The sequence below is a fragment of the Meleagris gallopavo genome, chromosome 7 (genome assembly GCF_000146605.3).
Source record: "Meleagris gallopavo isolate NT-WF06-2002-E0010 breed Aviagen turkey brand Nicholas breeding stock chromosome 7, Turkey_5.1, whole genome shotgun sequence".
NCBI lineage: Eukaryota > Metazoa > Chordata > Aves > Galliformes > Phasianidae > Meleagris > Meleagris gallopavo.
Window position 1 is genome coordinate 2,502,350 of NC_015017.2, and position 15,124 is coordinate 2,517,473.

General features: G+C 50.4%; 1 protein-coding gene across 9 annotated transcripts in view; it reads left to right on the plus strand.

The window, feature by feature from the left end:
• The first annotated feature begins 75 nt into the window (after window positions 1-75).
• Window positions 76-15,124, plus strand: part of MLPH (melanophilin) — a 19,753-nt gene continuing 4,704 nt past the window's right edge. For 2 of the 9 annotated variants that reach the window (XM_031554087.1, XM_031554088.1), the window contains exons 1-10: window positions 76-595; window positions 4,464-4,685; window positions 4,972-5,108; window positions 6,049-6,087; window positions 6,676-6,770; window positions 7,296-7,424; window positions 8,362-8,557; window positions 9,018-9,184; window positions 12,091-12,174; window positions 13,204-13,395. In XM_031554087.1, the coding sequence (XP_031409947.1) occupies window positions 486-595; window positions 4,464-4,685; window positions 4,972-5,108; window positions 6,049-6,087; window positions 6,676-6,770; window positions 7,296-7,424; window positions 8,362-8,557; window positions 9,018-9,184; window positions 12,091-12,174; window positions 13,204-13,395 (1,371 nt within the window). In that variant the 5' untranslated portion in view covers window positions 76-485. Of the gene's footprint in view, window positions 596-2,400; window positions 4,344-4,463; window positions 4,686-4,971; window positions 5,109-6,048; window positions 6,088-6,675; window positions 6,771-7,295; window positions 7,425-8,361; window positions 8,558-9,017; window positions 9,185-12,090; window positions 12,175-13,203; window positions 13,396-15,124 lie in introns of those variants that run through there. The other 7 variants (XM_003207370.4, XM_019616871.2, XM_003207375.4 and 4 more) reach the window with 7 other exon arrangements.

Genomic DNA, 15,124 nt, shown 5'->3' on the forward strand with positions numbered 1-15,124 from the left:
TTTTTTAAACCTGTCAAACCATCTTCTCTTGATAACAGTAAATGAGGAGAGCGCTGCCTGCTAATTAAGCTATTTGCTCCCGGTACAGCTCATATTCTCCAAATTGCTGGGAGGGCAGACAGCGTAGCTTGGGCTTTTCCCTCGTTAAAGCTGCTGGTTTTACAAGGTGAGGTGGGGCACAGAGCACTGTTGGTGGTGGGATGCTTGGCCCTTGCTTATGCCCTGCCTCCATGCTTGCTTTCCTTGGGGAGGTGCTTTAAGACCGGTTGGATCTACGCTCCCTGCACAACACGAGTGGTTTGGCAGTGAGTCAATGCTTCCTTTAACCCAGCTGGGCGGATGAGGTGTGGGGCTGGCAGGAGCCAGCTCGCCTGCCCGCGGCCCCATTATTTGGGGCGGTCACAGAGGTGGGGCCCAGCAGTGTGTCGGGTAACGGGGCCGGCCATAGGAATGCCTTTGGTTGTCACTTAGGCTCGTCGTGCAAGATGGGGAGGAAGCTGGATCTCTCCAAGCTGACCGATGAGGAGGCCAAGCATGTCTGGGAGGTGGTTCAGCGTGACTTCGACCTGCGGAAGAAAGAGGAGGAGCGGTTGGAGTGAGTACCTGTGCCTGCCAATGGGAGATGTAGGCTCCTGCATCTCGTGTTGGGTATGGATAAAGCAGTGGGCGAGGAGTAGAGGGCTGTAAACTGAATGTAGCGATTGATAGGTGATGTTATCAGCTGTGTAAACAGGGCAGGTGATGGGGCAGCCTATCTGGCCCCACTCAGTGCACTCCACTGGCTGGTGGGCTCCATTTCCCAAGGAGTTCTTAGTGATTAAGTGGTGTCCTCTGCCACTGTGTTGTTTTGGGAGCTCTCATACACTTCATAGAATAGAATCATAGGATGGCTTAGGTTGGAAGGGACCTTAAAGGTCATCTAGTTCCAACCCCAGGTGGACAATGCTCTGCAGTATAGAGAGAGCTGGGAGCCTATGGACTCCAGAAGGACCATTGGAAAATAACTGAGGGGAGTACAGCAGTTGTCAGGAGGCTGAAATACACTCTGTGGCAGCCTATTCTGGGGTAACTTCAGGGAGATTGGGATAAGATAGAAAGTCACTGAACTACAAATTGATGCATGCACACACTAAAAAGGAAAGGACTTAACAGCACTGTTGCAGCCCAGGCAAGGATTTAAGGCAGGTTTTTCCCAAGCGTGTGTAAGAAAACAATGTTGTTTTCAGTGGTGAGGGAAGCAAGTGGGTTTTAAAGTTCCCTTTTCATGGCATGCGAGATGCTGTGCTTTAATTGTGTGATGTGCTTCGTGATACGGTGACAGCTGGTGGGAAAACAGGTTCCTCTGCCTGCAGTGGGCTTCTGAGAACTCCCCGTTGGTCTGGCCAGGCATCTTAGCAGCGATTAACCAGGAACAAGAGCTCCTGCCCAGCCACAATTCCTGCATGCATCCATCTGCTGGGCTGAGTGATGCTATTCACTGCCTGCACTAAGGATGCTGAGCAGGGCGGATGGGGTGTGCCATTCACCACACGAGCTCTGAGCTGGAAATTTTGGAGTCTGCTGATTCCATATCTGATTACAGTGTGGGAGGCAGAGAGAATTCCCTATCATCACCATCCTGTAGCTGGTAGCTCTGAAGCAGGACGCAGACCAGACAAGGGTGCTGGAAAACATGTGATTACTGGAAAGGGAAAGTGTCTCCTGTGTGACAGAGCTGTGCTTTGCCTGGAGGAGGGAGGTGGGGACAGACATTGCTGTGCCCTTCAGCAAAGCAGTGGGCGATGTGAATTCCTCGCTGACTTGACCTGGCGCCAGACTGGCTTAATTAGGTGCCCTGTGTGGATCCCACAGGGAATGTTGTCTGGTTGTGGGTCAGCATTGCTGCAGCTGAGCCCTGGAGCCTCCAAAGAGGAAAGTATCAGGGTTGGGATGAGGCAGAGGAAAGCACTGACCTCAGGTAGGGTAAAGAAAAAGGAAAAACTAAAGAATAAGGGGAAAAGCTGGGCTATCCTGTGTGCTCCTCTGCTTCCCACCTGAGATGCAAAGTGCTGCAATGCCCTGTCACAGCACTCATAGCTTTTATATTTAGCTTTCCATCTTGACAAGTACTGCAGAGCTCAGAGGTGCTTTTGGAATGCTGCAACCTTTAAATGCCCTGTTCTGCTCCATTAGCTGCTTCCTGCCCCACAGAGGATCTGTATTAACTCTGTGTGGGGCCTGGCACTGCTGAGGCTTATGGGGCAGACAGATATTTGGTGAGCTCTGAGCACAAAGAAAGGTGCTGCTGGTGCACGTGGCTTTTCAGAACAGGGACTGGCCCTGCAAACAAAGCTGAAGGCAGCAGGAAGGTTGGGTCCAAAGTGAGAGGAACCATTTTGCTGCTGGCAGGATAGCAAGTCCTGTTTGTCTGGTTTGTGCAAGCAGGAAGCAATAAATGTGATTGAAATCCATTCTGTGAAAGTGGGTGAGTGTGCTTTGACCTCTCCTGCATCACAGGCATCCCAAGCACCTACATCTTTCAGTACAAGCATGTCACCCAGCCAGAGGTGTGTGTGTGGGCTCACCAACCCAGCTCTCTGCCTCCACCAAGCTAAAGCTGGTATAGATTTATGGTACAGCAGATATCCCTATAAAGCCAGGCCATACCAGACCACATCCCGTATGCTGGGCAAGCCTGCCATGTACCTGCATGCTGGACAAGAGGATACATGAGCGTTTTCTGCATGTGACAAGCTGGGACATGATGGAAGAATCCCATTGATCCTGCTCCCTTTGCTCTGGCCATCCCCACTTGGTTCCCAGGGCCTGTCTCAACATGCAAGCCTTGAAGGAATGTTCCCCCACTTGGTCTTTTCCTTCCCTTTCAGCCTCCTCTCTGTGTTTTTTGTCAGAAGCTATTCACCCAACGTGGACAAAGGCTTCAGCTGCCCAGAAACCACACAAGTATGTGCCTGAGGAATTCAGGAGCAGTCTCTGCGGGGCATCTCTTTGCCTCCTTCCATAAAGCTTGCTGCCAGACCCCCCTGCTTTAGGGACTGAGCAGTTGGCATCTCCCCACATCCCTGCTGCTTGTTCACTTTGAGCAGAGCAGCACCAGGATGGGCTGCCGGGATGGACAGACGGAGGCACGCAGGTTTTAAACCGGTTGGGCTGAGGCTTGTCCTTCCTTTAGCAGCTCTCGAGGGTGAGGGAAGGGAGGTGAAGGGGTCCGACAGGCTCTGAAAACAGGAAAAGGCAGTTCAGGGAAAGATTGGATCCTGCTGGAAGCAGCCTGGGTGCAGGGTGGCAAAGGAACGCTGGGTGCAGCCCACAGCTTGGGGTCAGCACCCAAACCTGCAGTCCTTTTGGTGAAGCCATGGATGAACGCAGCGCGCTACGAGTTCAAAGGCAAGAAGTTTCCTGGGAAGCTTTCTTCTTCCTCGTTGTTTGCTGTTTTCTCTTCTGGACTGAATGCTGCTGTGCCACCAGGGTTAAGATCAGGGCAGCGGTTTGGGTTTGTGCAGTACCTGCTTTCTTGGCCTGCGTGCTCAGAAGGTGGTTTGTGAGGCTGCCACAGCCTGCAGCTGGGTGGGTTTTGTGTTTTGGGGTTTGTTTTACGTAGCTGCATGTAAGCTTACTGCTTATTTTCACATGTTGTGTTCCACGGTGAGTGCAAGCTGCTCCATCAGGAAGCTCCAGAGGGAAGCTTTGCAGTGGTGCAGGTGACCAGATGCAGTGCAAAGCCTCCTGGTTGCTTGAGCTCTCTGGTCTTGGCCAATTTCTGCCCTGCAAAATGCAGCTCCCTCACCCTGCCCAGATGGAAAACAAGCCTGCTAGGGCCTCTTGCAAGTCAAACACCATCTTGTAACCATAGCCCAGAAGGCAAACATACCTGGGCTAGCACAGAGAATAAACAGAAGGCCTTTGGGTAAAGCCTCCAGTCCTTAAAGGTTTGGGTTGAAATGCATTTTGAGGCTTGGTGGCAAAGAAATGCCCCATGCAGCAAAAAGGACCAATTTTTAACACAGCCAAATCTGATCTGAAATGAAGCAGCAGCAAATCCTGACGCACAGGGACCTGCTCTGAATGTGAAGCTGCTGCCTTGCTCAGCTGGGCACAGTTTTACCCCATGATAGGTTATTGATTAGATTTGCCCTCCAGCTGTTTCCACCAGCTGTGGGACTCGAGGTGATCCCTGGAAAATCATTCCCTAGGCTGATCGAGTGTTACTGGGTTTACCATGTGAGAGAGGCTGCAGAGCTCACCGAAATGATATTGCGTGCTGGGGAAAGGCATCCAGGATGAAAACGTAACAGTCAGTGGAGGAATCTGCTCATGGATAGAGTGATGCAAAAATCAGAGTGGTAGCACTGATTTCCTTGGGGTTACTGCAGGCGTCTGGGGCTGGGAGCAGGAGGGAGCTGCTGTTGGGTGCTGTTTCACCACCTAATGCATGCCCCTCTGTTTTTGGGATGCATCTGCAGGGACCTGAAGTGCAAGATAGACCAGGAAAGCAGCAAGAGAGAGTTCCTGACCCACCAGTCCCACCTGAACGAAACGCACTGCGTGCACTGCCTACAGCCCTTCAAGTTCCTGCTGAACAGCAAGCGGCAGTGCCTGGATTGCCGCTTCTACACCTGCAAGAGCTGCAGCCGCTACAACAAGAGGGAGCAGGGCTGGGTCTGTGACCCCTGCCGCCTCTCCAGGTACGGGCACCATGGCTGGGGCATCGGGGTGGAGAGTTTCTGCAGTCTCAGCCCCACGCTCAGTTTGTCGTCATAGAATCATTTGAGTTAGAAGGGACCTTTAAGGTCACCTAGTCCAACTCCCTTGTAATGAACAGGGACAGCTTCGTGCTGGTCTCCTTTCTCTGCATCCGCTGCTTGCTCCCTATACCCTAAGGGTGATCCCTCTGCTCAGTGGGGTGGGAGCGGGGTGAGGGTCTGCTTTGGCAAGGCTGCCTCACCTCTCTGTGCTTCCCTCCTGGGGCAGGGTGGTGAAGATCGGTTCTCTTGAGTGGTACTACGAGCACGTGCGCTCCCGTTTCAAGAGGTTTGGAAGTGCCAAGGTGCTGCAGTCCCTCTACGGCAGGCTGCAGCCAGGGCAGAAGGGGAATTCAGCTCTTCTAGGTGAGGACAAGCGCCGGGGTTTCTCCTGTCCTGCAAGCTGGGCAGGCACCCGAAGGGATGCCAGCCAGAGAACTTAGCCTTGATACCCATGAAACAGCAGGGTAGGATGTCCAGGCTTTGTCTTCAGCTGGGGTTAACTTTCTCACCTTGGCTTACATAGCTTGCTGAGGAGTTTGCTTAACAACTGGCTGTGTGCTGGCTGCCTGCAGGCTTGCCACGTGGTAGATGGAGCAGCTTCAGCTCCCTGCTGTCACGTCTCTGTCTGGCACATATAGCTAGCAGGCACAAAACCTGCCACAGCCATGCTGAGCCCTTGGGATTTTAGGGTCTGAGGTTTGAGCCTGGGTGCTGTGCATGCAGCAGCCGCTGTCAGCAGGTGGCACTGACTGCCAGGCTCAAAGCCTGTCCTGGCATCTCGGCTCTGCCTGTGCCCGGCTGTGGTTTGTGTGCCCAGCTGTGATTGCCACCTCTGCAGCTGGTCTGCTTTCTTGGCACCAGCACAACTTCTGTGGCATGCGTTTCTGAGATTCCTTTTTATATTGAAAAAGGATAAGAGAATCACAGAACCATTCCAGTTGGAAAAGACTTAAGATTCCTACGTCCAACCCCAACCCACCCCACCATGCTCAGTGCCACATCTCCACGGTTATGGAATACTCCTGGGGATGGTGACCCCAGCACTCTCTGGACAACTGTGCCACTGCATCACTGCTCTTTCAGAGAAGATATTGTGCCCAGTATACAACTTGATCTTCCAAGTCAAGCTCTGTCTCCAAGCACATGCTTTGTTCTCTCCAAAGAGCCTTTGATGGTTGTGCCTTGTGATGACTGGAGACTGAGAACTGTGCTTAAGCGTTGCTCTGAGGCTTGTTCTGTGCAAGCTACCTAGAGAAAACATTTATTTATCTTCCCTCTTTTCTTTTTTTCTCTCGTTGTTCAGGTCTTCATGACAGAGTTTACAGCCTGCCAGACATCAACAGTAAGTCAAAAAGAGAACTGGAGTGTGTGTTTTGCAGTCAGATGGAGGTTGCTGCTGTTTTTCTTTTTGCTCCCTCTGGTTGTGGGTACATCACAAGCTGGGACTCAGCTGTGGCTGGGACAAGGAGCCTCACTGCTCATCCTCTGCCCTGCAGCAGAGCCCTGGGGCTTCTGAGGGCAGACTCTGAAACAACAGGGCTTTTTGTTGCCTGCCAGACTTGTGGCTTGCAAGAACTCACCGTGATCTCAGTGCATCCATGTCATGTGCTTGAAGCTGGCTGTGTTCGTAACAAATGCGCTGAATTTGTGGATTTAGGCTGTGTTCTTCTTGCAGGAATGGTCAATCTTGCCATGGGACATTCTGCTCTTCTAAGAGGATTTTTTGTTCCTTTTCTTTCCATTGTCCCCTTCCTTTAATTTGTGCCACATAGGAACCACAGTGCAGCATGCCAAATAATAAAAATTGAAGGAGGTGTTTCAGAATCAGACTTTCTGACATGCACTGGTGGGACACCAGGGCAGGGGGTTACCTGCCCCAGGATCGGGGTGCAGGAGCTGCCCGTGCTGACCATCCCCTTGTCTCCTCCAGGTGAATACCAGCTCCCTGCCAATGGTGGCACTGGGGACGACAGTGATGATGAGGATGATGCACTCCATGGAGCTGAAGCAGAGTGCTACAACAGAGTAAGGGCTTCCCCTGCAGCCACTCATCCCTCCTGGGTGCACTGTTGCCTACCTTGGGTGGTGGTGGCTAGGTTCTGCTCTCTGCTCTGCTTCTTGATGTTAGCCCCACTCCCAGACCAGCTCATGGCTTTCCCCATATCTGGGGAAGTTTGCTCTCAGGATTGGAGGTATGGAGCTGCTTCAGGCCCCAAGAGCAGCTCCTGAGCCTCTTTCTGAGGGGTTCAGCTGCTCATCTTGCCTTCAGAGCAATCTTGCCAGCAGAGCATCTTGCTGTCTGCTTATGGCCACAGTCCTGGTGCAGAGACCAAGGAAACCAGGTCTTTGAGTTCAGTCCTAGTAGTCCCACGTAACTGGCTCCCTGCAAGCAGGGCACTCCTGAGAACCCAGTGTTCTCCAGGAAAAGTGGGAGCTTCCCATACTGGGAGCTTCCCACAAACAGATTCTTGCAAACTAAGCAGACAAGGGCCACTTCTGCTTTCCATGGAAGCCAGCTGAATTTTCCTTTCTCACATTTTCCACACCAAGATGCGCAAGACAAAGCGCCTGCTGTCCGTGCACCCCTTTGATTTTGAGCTGGACTCGGAGTACTCTGCCCAGTCTCGCCGTCAGTCTGCCCAGCTCTCTCCAATGGCCATCAGCTCTGATGCTTTCCAGGTACTGGGCTTGCCTTTCTCCCTGTCCTCCTCCTGCTGCTCTGGCTGTAGGGTTGCACGGTGGCTTTGGAAAGCAGCGGTGCCAATCTCTGTGCATAGCACTGCTATTTCTTCTTCCATTTCAAGCCCTGAAGTCAGAAGCAGGAGAGCTGGCTGCGGTGAGGAATCTTTTGCACCTCTCCCTCCAGATTTGGGCTGATCTCTTTGCTGGCTATTTCTTGTGCTGTCCCAGGGCTGTGGGACACCCTAGCTTCCAGCCAATGTTTGGGAGCAGGAACGTCGAAAACAGCTTTCTCTCCCATCATCCCATCCAGTTTGGGGCTGCTGTCCCCCATGCAGTGGCACTGGGGACACGGTTTGCTGGCAGCTTTGTGTGTGAAGTTCAGAAGACGAATCCAGCATGGCCTCCATGGGTGGGAAGTCCCCATCTGTCAGAGGAAAGAACGTGGGGCACAAAAAACCTGCACAAACAACTGCTTTGTGCCAGCTGGTTGGGAGAATTCAGACAGGATTTGGGATAAATGCGCAGATTCATTCTTTCTTTGAGTAGATATGTACATTCTTTACCTAAGCTTTGCCCTTATGCTGTGGAATTTAATGCAAGCATAAGGAGGGCTGATTCAAAGTCGATGTACTGGTTATTGAGGAGTAGATGGCTGTTGCTACGTTTGCAAGTCCAAGTGTGTGATGTTTTAAAGGCTGGATCTCGGGGCCCAAGTCTTTGTCAGCCTGACAGATGTCTAGCTCTCATAGAAACTAACAGTGCCCCCTGGTAGTCATCTGAAATATTGCTCAGCCTTAAGATTAAAAAACCTGTAAGCCAGGTTGCTTAAAATCCGTGTTATAAAGGGTCAGTCCGTGCAGCTATTGGAGGATAAAGCTAGGAACTGCTTGGGGAGGTGGGGAGGGCAGTCCCAGCATCGGCCTCCGTCTCTCAGTCCTTCCCAGATTTCTCTGGCCCAGCTGAGGATGCTCCCCGAGAGACCCGGCTGGAGGAGGCTGACCTGGCAGCTGTATTCCACATCTTGAGGGAGCAGGAGCAGCACCTCAGCCCTCCGGAGCAGCACTTCAGCACAGAGGTTCGACTCACGCTCAATGCACGCAGACGGAGCCTGGACAGAGGTTCAAAGCCTGGTAGGTGTCTGGGTTCCAGCATCCTGCTAGGGAAAAGTGCCTGTAAGAGCTACCAAAGAGATCTCCCCAGACCTCATTGCACCTTGGGAAGATGCTCTCCCTGCTTTCATAACTTATGCGCCATGTGGATAAACTGCTCCCAGCACCCAAACCGAATGAGGAGCAGTGCCCAAACCTGGGCTGCAATGTGACTGAAGAGGCAGGAGCAGGTTTTATTGAGGGTTTCAGCTGCTTGAGATCTGAGGGGATGAGGAGAATGCTCCTCGTGCCCGGCTGCAGCTCAGCAGGACCCTGTTTAGGTGGATGGAGCTGCAGGCTGAACTTCTGCTTGCAACTCCACTAGAAGGAGTAAATTGACTTGCTTATTTGCTTGTCTGAGGGGTGGGACTGACGTCCAGGGCTTTGTGCTAGGGGCTGTGAATCTCTTGAGTCCTCATACTGAAGCCTTCTCCTTCCAAAGGCAGCCCCTGGATGGAGCAGCCCCGGTCCCCCTACTCTGCAGACATGGACACCTCCGATGAGGATGTGAAGGGAGCCCCAAAGCTCGCTGCCTGCCTGCCTCACCACCTGAAACGCCAGAGCAGAGCCTCCTCCCAGGAGAACATCAGCCACAACTCGGGAAGTCAGGTACCAAACAGTGTCACCAAGGCCCATGGGGTGACCTAGGGGCTGTCACATCTGCTTGGTGTCACATGGTGGTTGCGTGGCACCAGGTGGATGAATGCCCAGGCCATGCTCAGCCCTCTGGGCTATGCAGAGATGGCCATGAAATGGGAAGTCAGGCTGGGACATGGGAAGGTGTGTTTTCTGCTCATCCACTCCTCATGGTGAAGAGCCATTAATATTACACGGTATTCCTCACATCAGCCCTTCTACTTCTATGGTCATGGCTGGGAGAAACTGTACCTGCTGTTGATGCAGTAACAAGCCTGCCTTCAATGCTGTTAATTTCCAGCCTGCCCCCGTTAATCTACACTCTACCTATAGTTTTACGTGTCCTCATTCATCAAGTGAATGGGCTTTATGATCAAGGCTTGGAGGGGAAAGTTTAATCAGCCTTGAGATCCTATTCTTTGGCAGCGTGGAGCGTTCCGGCCCCGACAGGACAGGGTCAGGCTGACCTGTCATGCATCTCTCCCAAGTGATAATAGGGGAACAGCCTAGAGAAGGGTGTCAGGAAGGCTGTGCGCTTGTTTTAATTGTAAAGTGAGGACCTGCTGTTCTTGACATCACCTTTGAGAAAGGATGAGAACGGTTAAGCCTCCCCTGACCCTCTTCAGCAGCAAAATGCACATTGGTGTCTGACCACACAGATTTCCAAGGGGAGAAGTGTGCTGGTTCCACTTACAGCTGTGCACATCTTGGGTGCTGCTGAGCACCACGCTCTGTGTGCCTCCGTGGGGACATCTTTCCTTTGGCCTTTATTTCTCTCAGCATATGTTCAAGTTGGTGGATGTGCTTCGTTTTCCAGCCACTGCAAATGGAAAAAGCTCAGCCTGGATGTTGTTAATGAGCCCACAGTACGTTAGGCATGAAATGTGCACAGTGCTTTGCAGTGGGGAAATGGGGCCAAATTCCCACCGGTACTCCAGATGACTTCCTTCATCTCATCTCCCAGCCCTGATGTAGGAGCAGTGTGCTTGGTGTTTTGCTCTGTCACAACAGCATGAAGGCATGGGTGGCACCTAATGGTTACAAGGCATCTCCTAATTCCCGATTCAACCCCATTTGTTTGTATGCCAGCATCGTTCATTAGCTTAAGTAGCTGTTCATCCTTCCTGCCCTTTATGTAGCTGATGGGTTTACAGCTAGCAACAGCTAGCATAGCCTGCCCCTTGCCCAGTAGGAGGAAACGGGGCTCTGTGCTGGCCCATTAACCCCGCAGCAACACAGGTATGGCTGCTACCACTAGCCCAGGGGAGGCCAGGAGGAGCCCAAAGGGAAGAGAAAGCCAGAGCAGCTCTTAAAGCACAGAAATAAGCTGATGGTGGTTCATCTGAAATGTTTTAGTAGAGATGTGTTCATCAGCCTTTGTCGTTCAGAGAGCAGTGCAGGTGGACCAGCCCCCAATGGGATACACCCCATCGGGGTGCACCTTGCTTTGCACAGGGATAACTGGGCAGTAAAGCCAGCCTTGCTCAGGAAGGAGAATGAAAGCCAGCTCTTCCTCTCCCAGTAACCTGCCAACAGCCAGCTCTGCATTGTGCTCTGACCTCTCCGAGCTGCTGCTTACGGGAAGTGCAGACAGCACAGGGTGCTGCGCTCACATCCATCCCCTCTCCTGAAGTTTATGGTCCATCACAGGCTTCTCATTGTCACCAGAGTGCTGCAAGAGTCGGGCCCAATGATACTGAGAAACCACTTAGAGCTGGCATGGATTGCTTCCTGCCTGTGGGTTTAATGCTGCTTAAAGGCTCATTCAATTCGGGGCAGTAATTGCAACGCTTTGCTCTCCCCAAGTGCCAGGTTGTTACATCCATCTTCACTTAAGCAGATGCAAGCTGTTGTGTGGGTCTAATTAATCAAACACCAGCCAGCACAAAAACTCGGCGAGAGGGTGGAAATGTTACTAAAACAAAGCGAAGCCCTTGCGTCTCTTTGTTGCTCCATTCACTTACTGCATTTGCTGCTCGTCCCCTTTGAGTGGGAGGCAGCCACATGGAGCAGGAGTGATGCAGCATACAGTGTTTTATCTGTATGGAATGGGCAATATTTTACATCATTTGTGTTTTATTTGTTTGGATCAAAGGAGAAAGCCCCATCTTGAAAGAAAGAAAATATTCATTTCTGAAAGAAGGAAAAATAAAGAGGTTCCTTTTATGCTTTCAGTCATTTAACCACAAAAAAATTTGTTGTGGCTCTTGAGCATAGAAAGCCATTTCTCCGTGATTTTCAGAATTTTTATTTCTCTTTATTCCTCCTCTCTTTTCAGCTGGTAGAGGGAGGAGGAAAAAAGGGGTGAGAATCCTGACAGATGAAAGCATTGAGAAGCGAGAAAAACTTCAAAGTGTGTTGGGAACAACTTTCAGTTTTGTGTTCTGATTCAGAATTTTTCATGGGAAACTCCTCCCTTCTTTCCCCTTCCTTTCCCAGTGATGTATTCAGTAGGGGATCACAGGGTAAGTGGTTGAAAAAGACCAAGGTAGGAAGGCTTTGTGGTCACCACGCTGAAACTCCCAATGCTCTGGTGGGACTTGCAGCGCTCCATGGATGCAGCATCACTTTGAGTTTTGAGGAGAAGTCCTGCACATCGTGAAGCTCTTCAGGGTGCACAGGGTAACAGTCCTTCACTCTCTGATGCCCAACGCAACGTGGTATTTTGGTATCTTGGTCTCTAGCATTGAGGGACATGGTTAGTGAGAATGGTGGGGATGGGTCAATGGTTGGACTAGATGATCTTAGAGGTCTTTTCCAACCTTAGTTTTTCTATGATTCTTTTTTTACTTTTGCTGGTTGCATGCACCCTGGGCTCCTTTCCCACTGTCCTGTCAATGGTGGCTGGTCTGTTCTCTATTCTTTCTCTTTTCCTCTAGATTCATGAGCTCAACAAACGCATGTCAGTGATTGAACGCATGCTGAACCGCTTGGAGGAAAAAATCCTGGTGCGCTCTGCTGAGGTAACAGGGCAACAGGGAGGGAGAGAGGGCTTCACTGGCCCTTTCCCCTCATTATCAGTGAGGTTTCAGGGAGAAATCAGCACCCTGGGTCACCCCAAAAGCAGCATGATGAGGAGGGGCAGCCCTAATGTGGGACTGCAAAAAAAAAAAAAATAAATAAAAATAGCTTGGTCCAGCTCCCCCAAGGGCTTAACTCCTCTTGATTCTGGTAGCAAAAACATTGCATCGTTGGAGAGAAATGAAGGCAAGCTTAATCTAGGACACTTGGGTCCCTGTACAAGCTAGTGCCAGGCCTCTTCTGCACAACCACGTTTCACTTTGATTCTCTATTGAATGCTTATAGGAGAATCAATCTTTATGTATAGAAAAGTGATTTGGTTATTTTAAATGAGAGCTCTGAGTCAAGAAGGACTTCTGTATCTCTTCTGGGCTGCTCTTGTCTTGCTATGCCATTAAGCTCTGAAGGAAACAGCTAAATTAAGTTAAAGTTGGGTGAGGATGCAGAATCTGTGAATGCATAGGTCGCTTAACATTGATTTTTGGGTCTCTAATTTTAGGCTATGTACTTTTCTTTCATGTGAACCCATTGCAATGAGGTGCTCTGGCCACTAATGACTCAGTGGGATGGATAGTAATAATTACAGAGCAGTCCCTCAGGCATGGGGGAGAAAAACGTAATGTCTTATTCTTCCCAAAATTTGTAATGGGAACAGCTATTTGGTGTTCCTGTTGGTAAATCTGAGTGTTTTCTCATCACAAATCAGTACTGAGAGACTCTGATTCAGCACAGCTGAGTGAATGGGGTTTCTCCTTGCAGCCTGGTGCACTGCCTTTGGTGGTGGGGATTTATGCCCTTGGAGCTGCCAGCCATTCCATGGCTCCAAGTGAAAACATGGTGGTTTTTGGCCCCTAATCGCTTGTGTTTTTTTGTTTTTTTTGTTTTTGTTTTTTTAAGGGGAAAATTCCAGTTTTCCACTGGGAAAATCAAATAAATTCTGCATGAACAATTCACTTCTTCTGTTGTTTCAGTCTCCGGCCACAGAGTCCCAGCTTGATCCTGATGCTGAGGAGGAGGAGTTGAAGAGGAAGCTGGAGGAGTTCACCAGCAACATCAGCGACAGAGAAGTCTCTTCTGAAGAAGAGGAGCGTGAAGAAAGGAAGGGAGTGAAGAGACCTGAGATGAGCTCCTCCAGCGATGACATGGCCAGTGAAGCTCGAAAGGTAATCTGTGTCCTCACTTATACCATGACTTGTCTCTTGCTCTATCTCACATCTGCTTGATGCCTCCAGGGCTGTGGTTTGTCTGGATCTGCTGTCTGTATCGTAGAGCATTCTAAGGTGGAAAGGATGACCCACGCAGATCAAGTCCAGCTCTCAGGATAGGAAAATCCCAGGGTATTGGATCTAGACCTTTCACCTTAGGAAGACTTGTAGGCCCTCCTAGACTGATCAAAGAGTTGAAAATAAATTCTCTTAGAGGTCTGAAAGACTACTGCCTGTTCATGTGAAGGGATGCAACATCCACATCCATGCAGTAGAGTATTACACACTTATCTCAGGGCCTGGATTCCATTACAGGGATGGGATGCTATGGAGAAGAGGGTCCTATTGGGGAGAGAAGAGCTCAGTGATGATTTGGGATTGGCAGCCCTTGGCAGCTGCCTGCTGCATCTTGAAATGTCTCTTCCAGACCTCCCAGCAGTCCCATTTTTCCCCACATATTCCCCAGTAGGGCCATAAGCACAAAACAGAGAGGTGAAGGTCAGGCAGGAGCACAGGGGGGTTACACGGTTCAGCTCCCAAGCCAAGAGAGACATCCAGCCTTCTGCACTGCAATGACACTCAGAGCAAAGGCAACAAATACCATAATACTGAGTGAGAGATGACATGCAGGTGGAGGAGTTTGGGTTAAAAGCTGTGTCAGTGCCTATTTTTACAGCAACCTGCCTTGTGATTTGTTTGAGAGATTTCTAAGGGTGTCTCATGAGAAAACCCAATGACATTCTGACATAAATGATCTGCAGTTATCAGAACTGAGTTCAGAGTGCATTCAGAAGCGGGGAGCACAAAGCCTAATGAAACCCAACACCACCTCCATGACCAAATCCAGACCTGGGTCTGGAATTCACATAATCCTCAGTTGGTTTCTATGCAAGTCCCATCCAGTCAGGAAAAAAGGCTTCTAATGGGGGAGCACTCAGATAAAAGCAACATTTGTGGTGTGAAACGTGAAACTCTGCTGTACCATGAGGGCACCATAAAGTGATAAAAGTGTCAGCTGGGCCGAGTTAGCTGGTTCTTTGCAGAGTAGCTTGCCTGGAAATACGTGCAGTGGTAAACAAAACTGTTTGTCTTTGTCTCCAGTGCACATATCACCCCAATCTCCTTGGTTTCTAGGGAATTATCAGCTGAGAGAGGGATGATGAGTTTCTTGGGTCTATTTTTACGTGTGCTTTGTGACTTACCTAGCAAAAGGGCTAACGCGGGCAGCACTTAGAGGCATCACAGCTGTCAGTGCTTCTTGAGGTGGGAGGTAAGGATATCAGCCCCAGGTTCTGGCAGTGGGATAATACAATACTTCTTACACGCTTTTCCAGTGCAGCATCACAACCAGCCAACCTGGCAGGAGAAAGGGTAAGAGAATCATTGGATATTCAGGTTGGAAAAGATTTCTAAGATCACCAACCCACCCTGCCGTGCCCACTGACCACATCCCTCAGTGCCACATCTCCATGGCTCTGGAACACCTCCAGGGATGGTAACCCCACCACTCCTTAGGCAGCCACATTTTCAGCCTCACTAGAGGGCCCTTAAGCCCTTTCATTATCCCTTTTCCATCTTCCACTGGCTGCTATAGGCCTGATGCCCCTCCATGCCTACTTGTGCTGAGTTGTACACTACAAGCACACATTAAAATAATGAAATCCTTTTTTTTTCTTTTTTTCTTTTT